At 35.3% G+C, this 7500-nt stretch overlaps 1 protein-coding gene across 1 annotated transcript in view; it reads right to left on the bottom strand.

Moving 5' to 3' along the window:
• Positions 1-7500, bottom strand: part of inppl1a (inositol polyphosphate phosphatase-like 1a) — a 43155-nt gene that overhangs the window by 28012 nt on the left and 7643 nt on the right. The window contains exons 2-3 of the mRNA XM_082179924.1: positions 2115-2178; positions 885-1026 (exon numbers count right to left, since the gene is read on the bottom strand). Coding sequence (XP_082036050.1) covers positions 885-1026; positions 2115-2178 — 206 coding nt within the window. The remainder of the gene's footprint in view (positions 1-884; positions 1027-2114; positions 2179-7500) is intronic.

The raw sequence follows: 7500 nt of genomic DNA on the forward strand, positions 1-7500 counted from the left end.
GTGTGTGTGTGTGTGTGTGTGTGTGTGAGTGAGTGTGTGTGCGAGAATACTTTTTGTGCGCAAAAACAAACATAAATAACGACTTTATTCAGCTGTTCATGTTCTTCTGTGTTTCTCTGAGTGAGTTCATGTAGTGTAACAGCGCAGCGCTTCTGGGTTGTACGTCAGAACGGAGGCTCACTATTGGCCAGCATCACACACATGACCAGGGTCGGCCAATAGTGAGCCTCCGTTCTGACGTTTGTGTTCTGAAGATGAACAAAAGTCTTACGGGGTTGAACAACATGAGGGAGAGTATGTGTGTGTGTGTGTGTACCAGAGTAATCTCGCTCCTCTGTGGTCTCCTCTCTCTCCACTGGGAACTGTAGTGTGTGTGTGTGTGTGTGTGTGTGTGTACCAGAGTAATCTTGCTCCTCTGTGGTCTCCTCTCTCTCCACTGGGAACTGTAGTGTGTGTGTGTGTGTGTGTGTGTGTGTGTGTACCAGAGTAATCTCGCTCCTCTGTGGTCTCCTCTCTCTCCACTGGGAACTGTAGTGTGTGTGTGTGTGTGTGTGTGTGTGTGTGTGTGTGTGTGTGTGTGTGTGTGTACCAGAGTAATCTTGCTCCTCTGTGGTCTCCTCTCTCTCCACTGGGAACTGTAGTGTGTGTGTGTGTGTGTGTGTACCAGAGTAATCTCGCTCCTCTGTGGTCTCCTCTCTCTCCACTGGGAACTGTAGTGTGTGTGTGTGTGTGTGTGTGTGTGTGTGTGTGTGTGTGTGTGTGTGTGTGTGTGTACCAGAGTAATCTTGCTCCTCTGTGGTCTCCTCTCTCTCCACTGGGAACTGTAGTGTGTGTGTGTGTGTGTGTGTGTGTGTGTGTGTGTGTGTGTGTGTGTGTGTGTGTACCAGAGTAATCTCGCTCCTCTGTGGTCTCCTCTCTCTCCACTGGGAACTGTAGTGTGGTCACCAGACCTTGACTGGGCTGAAGATACAACTGAACCAACTCAGGAAGAGTCTTAAACCGCTTCGGCTGAACGCCCTGAGACGTCTGAAACACACACACACACACACACACACACACACACACACACACTTTCAGATATCAGCCTGTTTTAACCTTTGTCCTAAAAACAGGCCTGGATGAATATGATATGCTGTTAAACACACATGAGATTAGCAAAACAGAATTACATTAAAAACAATGTTGGTGTAGGATTTGCTTTTAAACTATTTTAATTCAGAAATTGCTAATAAACTTCACAAATAATTACAAAATAACAGCGAGTAACACACTGAGTTACACATTAAATGTTGACATAGAGTGATGTGTCAGTTAAGCTGTAGTGCTGTGATGAGAAAATACATTAATAATACATTAAAACAGAACGATTCAGTGACATCACATGCTATGAATCATGGGAACAGCAGCTCGTGTGTCTGTAATATTTCTGTGTTTATAGGGTGAAATTAAAAGCTTTAGATGTGGCTTTAACATGAGGGAAAACCCCGCCTTAGACTTTATTATCATTAAACAGAGTCTCAGGCATCATTCACACTGTTGTTTTTATAAAAACCATTAAATATGACTATATATTAGTCGTAATTTCTTCATTTTTAAATGTAAAACAAACTTTTATTTAAAAAAAAATGTGTTTAAACATTTAACATTTCTGATCCCTGTGATGTTGCGATTGAACTGGTTCGAAACACTCGCTTCTGTGAAAATGAACAGGATTTTCACTTCCACAAACAAGACTGATGGAGGAAGAGCAAATGACTGTGTGTGTTTGTGTTAGTGTGTGTGTGTTTCTGTGAGTGTGTGTTTCTCTGTGTGAGAGAGAGAGAGAGAGAGAGAGAGAGAGAGAGAGAGAGAGAGGAGAGAGAGAGAGAGAGAGAGAGAGAGAGAGAGAGAGAAGAGAGAGAGTGAGAGAGAGAGAGGAGAGCGAGAGAGAGAGAGAGAGAGAGAGAGAGAGAGAGAGAGAGAGAGAGAGAGAGAGAGAGAGAGAGAGAGTGAGAGAGAGAGAGAGAGAGAGAGAGAGAGACAGATAGAGATAGGAGACTCCTTGTGCACTGAACTCAACAGCTGGTTCGACACACACACACACACACACACACACACACACACACACACTGTACCTGCACCGCCAGAAAGTTCTCCTCGTCAGGCAGGATCCTGTATGTGTGAACGTGTTTCTGAAACCTAGACAGAGACACACACAGAGACAGATTTATCATGTGGAAGAAATGAAACCAGGTCAGCGGTTTGACAGAATGTTCAACTGCATTAAACACACACACACACTCACTCACACACACACTCACTCACACACACACACACACACACACCAGACTTTCACACTGGGCTCAAATGATCACTTTGTCAAAAGCGTGTGTGTGTGTGTGTGTGTACTATAAACCTGTCAATGTCAGTCAAACACACAGCCTGCTCATGAGTGCACACACACACACACACACACACACCCACACACACATTTGTTAATGGTAAATACTACAGATTAACCCACACACAAACCATTTAAAAAACAAAACAATTACTTCATTCAAATATTGTTTTTACTAACAATATAAACAGGTTTGACAGACTGAGGACCAGGGTTCATATTCTTCACTAAAACTCAACATTATAAAACTTAATACACTTTATGGCCTGGTTTCACAGACAGTGCTTAGATTAAGCCAGGATTAGGCCTAACTTAAAACATAATATTATTAACTAATACTTAATTTAAAATAATAACTTAAACATAAACTTAAGATAATATAACTTAAAACATTATATAATTAACTAAAACTTAAATAAAACTTAACATAATATCATTAACTAAAACTTAAAATTTAACTATATAACTTAATAAAGAATAAAACTTAACATAGTATAACTTAAAACATTATATTGTTAAATAAAAATAAATAAACAATAAAACTTAAAATAATATAGCTTCAAACTTAACTAAAACTTAAAATTGAACATAAACAATAAAACTTAACATAACAACTGAAAACAATATTGTTAACTAATGCTTAAAACTTAAAGTCCCTCTGTGGTGAAATTCAAGTTGTTAATGTAGTTTATGTGTGTATGTGGTGTTTTTAATACGCTTTAAGACAAACCATGTGTAAGTTCATAAGTCGACAGCATTGCTGAGTATTTCCTCCTTAAAACTGCAGTGAACCAAAGACAGTCTCAAACACACGCTTTGAAATCGCTGGTGTTTCTGACGTCACAAACTACCTTGTAACCAATCAGATCAACGTGTGATCGTCAACCAGTGGATCTCTGAGCTGAGTGAGTGAGTGGAGGCGGGGTGAATTTGCATATTCATAGAACTGCGTATACTAAATGAGGAAAGGGTGTCGAGTTACATTCAAGAGATTTTAAAGATTTTTTTTTCAAGGGAAAAACGTTTAAATGTGTAATTTTGGTGATAAAAGTTGTTTTAAGGGATAGAAATTATTGACTACAGGGGGACTTTAACATAATATAACTAATATCATTAACTATAACTTAAAACTTGACTAAAACTAATAAAACATTTTGGACAGTTAATTGAAATAAAGCTGAAATAAAATAAAATATAGGTGTTAGATAAAAAAGGTTATTACTATAACTAAAATGTAACAACCAACACTTAAATAACTCACTGGAAATAAATAAAAACTAACAGTAGCAACATGACTAAACATTTTACAAAATTTTAACTAAAACTAAATTAAAATAAAATCTAATTCAAAATATTCATAAAAAACTATACTATGATAAGAGAATTTTGTTCTTAATTTATGGTTAACACACACACACACACACACACTCACACTCATGTTGTTTTGACTAACAAATCCATGAGCAAGTGTGTGTGTGTGTGTGTGTGTGTGTGTGTGTGTGTGTGTGTGTGTGTGTGTGTGTGTGTGTGTGTGTGTGTGTGTGTGTGTGTGTGTGTGTGTGTGTGTGTGTGTGTGTGTGTGTGTGTGTGTGTGTGTCTTTCTGTTCGTAGATCCAGAAACACGAACAGAAATCTGAAAACCCACATCATTTGATAAACAAACTGTGCATGTGTGTGTGCAACACAACTCAGCAGCAAATTATTTAAGCATGTTTACAAATACACAATAAAAGCATCAATCTGTGTGCCTGTGTGCCTGTGTGTGTGTGTGTGTGTGTGTGTGTGTGTGTGTGTGTGTGTGTGTGTGTGTGTGTGTGTGTGTGTGTGTGTGTGTGTGTGTGTGTGTGTGTGTGTGTGTGTGTTTGTCTCTAGGAACAGGAAGCAGAACAGAGAGAGTGAAATGAATAGGGAAAGTGAGACGAACAGAAACAGAGTGTGTAATGTGTGTAATGAAGCGTGTGGACGTGTAGCTCCTCCACATGTGTGTGTGTGTGTGTGTGTGTGCATGTCAGTCGTGTTATTGTGCGTGACACCAGACGCTCTCACAGTGTGTGTTTGGCCTACACATCATTAAAACCGCATACATGTGTGTGTGTGTGTGTGTGTGTGTGTGTGTGTTTTCTGGACTACTCTCTCTATGTTTAATCTCTTCCTGTCTCATATTTGACCCAGAGACACACACACACACACACACTGTGCCAGCTGTGTGGCGTCTCTAAGTCATCATCAGTGTGTGCCAAGAGCCACGTCGCTATGACAACCACTACAGCAGTGTGTGTGTGTGTTTTAAAAGGTCACTTTAATAAAAGAGAAAAACATCCATAAACACACATATATACACAGAGACTCAACACTGTAAAAAAAAAAAAAAAAAAAAAAAAAGAGCTGATTTAACTTAAAAAAATAAGGCCTGAAAAGCATTTATGAGTTTTCTCAACTTCAGTCGTTATCTTCATCAGTTAACAATTTGTGGTTCTCACAACCTTCTTTTTCAAGGTTTGTTTTTGGTTAGCAAGGAAAGTTTTCTTCAGAAAAACAATGTTAGTTTTTGGGTTGCAGAATGTTATTCTAATGTTATTCTATAACTTAAACATAATAAAACTTAGCATAGAATATAAATTTAACATAATAAATCTTAACATAATTTAAGATAAAACATATTGTTAGCTAAAACTTAAAATATTATAACAAACATAATAAAACTTAACATAATTTAAGATAAAATAATATTGTTAGCTAAAACTTAAAATAATATAACAAACATAATAAAACTTAACATAATTTAAGATAAAACATAATATCGTTAGCTAAAACTTAACATAATATCGTTAGCTAAAACTTAACATAATATAACTTAAACATAAAAACGTAATATAATTTAAGATAAAACATAATATCGTTAGCTAAAACTTAACATAATATAACTTAAACATAATAAAACTTAACATAATTCAAGATAAAACATAATATCGTTAGCTAAAACTTAACATAATATAACTTAAACATAAAAACTTAATATAATTTAAGATAAAACATAATATCGTTAGCTAAAACTTAACATAATATAACTTAAACATAATAAAACTTAACATAATTTAAGATAAAACATAATATCGTTAGCTAAAACTTAAAATAATATAACAAACAAAATAAAACTTAAGTTAACATAATTTAAGATAAAACATAAAATCGTTAGCTAAAACTTAAAACTTAACATAATATAACTTAACATAATAAAACTTAACAATTTAAGATAAAACATAATATCGCTAGCTAAAACTTAACATAATATAACTTACACATAATAAAACTTAACATAATTTAAGATAAAACAATATCGTTAGCTAAAACTTAACATAATATAACTTAAACATAATAAAACTTAACATAATTTAAGATAAAACATAATATCGTTAGCTAAAACTTAACATAATATAACTTAAACAATAAAACTTAACATAATTTAAGATAAAACACAATATCGTTAGCTAAAACTTAAAACTTATAATATAACTTAAACATAATAAAACTTTACATAATTTAAGATAAAACATAATATTGTTAACTAAAACTACTAACATAACTGAACATTAAACATTAACAGATGTTTCCCTTTACTCAAAAACAGTTCATTTCAATATTTACTCTTCCATTTCCAGCCATGAGCAAAGCATGCTGGGAACTAACAATGGTGTCTCTAAATAAAACCGCATAATTGAGAATTATCTTAAAATAAATAGTAGCCTTAATTTTATCAGCTTAATCGGTTCCTCAATTCAAGCCTCAAAACTGTGTGTGTTTCCATAAAAAATTAGGAAAATGTATCTCTTGGTTTTATTAGTGAAATGTTCTCAATATTTTCTCTACAACACTGAACCACAAATTTCTTAATAAAATATACACTACATTTTTAATTATCACCCTATAGTTTATAGTTATAGTTTGCAAAATATTAACGTTAGGGGAAAGTTCTGAGTTATTATTTTGTTATTGTCAAAATATTAGTTGACTTACTGATCAAAATACTTCTAAAGCATTTATCAATCTTATTTAATGTTCACCTCAACATTTACTAATACATTATTGAAATCTACATTATTGCACAGCTCTAATCTTCTACATGCAACATAAGGCATTAAGATATTAAGATACTATAAGCATTATCATCATGATTTTCTGTAAACGCTTTGAAACGATGAAAAGCACTAAACAAATCAATTCTCCTTGAGAATCACGAGTCCAGACTCTCGCCACACTTCCCTGTTCTACTGCGTGCTTTTATAGACACACACACTGACAGATGAGATGAACAGACAGAAAAGAACGTGAGGAAACACACCAAACTGAAGTGTGTGTGTGTGTGTGTGTGTGTGTGTGTGTGTGTGTGTGTGTGTGTGTGTGTGTGTGTGTGTGTGTGTGTGTGTGTCAAGTTTATTTGTATAGCGCTTTTCACAATACAGATTGTATCAAAGCAGCTTCACAGTATTAAATTAAAATAATACAACAAATTTTGTTTCAAGAGGAATTTATGGATTGATAAAATTAAATTAAATTAAATATCCCCAAAATATCCCCATGTGTGTGTGTGTGTGTGTGTGTGTGTGTGTGTGTGTGTGTGTGTGTGTGTGTGTGTGTGTGTGTGTGTGTGTGTGTGTGTGTGTGTGTGTGTGTGTGTGTGTGTGTGTGTGTGTGTGTGAGACCACAGACAGAAAAGGCCTGTCGACTCCCAGGATAATTTCAGCTGGAGCTGGTGAAAGCTTAAATAGGTCTCATCAAAAACACACTCACACACACACACACACACACACACACACACACACACACACACACACACACACACACACACACACTCTCAGTGGAAAAACACACACACACACTCACACACACACACACACACTCACACCCACACTTCAGCCAGTTTAACTGAAGATCTCTCATAGACACAATGGTTTTCATGTTCAGCTAATAATATTTGCTGTTCCTTAAAATCCAAAAGCATTTTTGTAGGCCGGTCATTTTTGACCCGGAAGTGTGTAAAAAAAAAAAAATCATTTTCACAGTAATGCACTTGATTTAATCTGAACTCAAACCTGCTGCAACTGTTTGATGAGTGTGTGTAG

This window comes from Leuciscus leuciscus (assembly GCF_965113295.1).
Source record: "Leuciscus leuciscus genome assembly, chromosome: 9".
In the NCBI taxonomy this organism is placed as follows: Eukaryota; Metazoa; Chordata; class Actinopteri; order Cypriniformes; family Leuciscidae; genus Leuciscus; species Leuciscus leuciscus.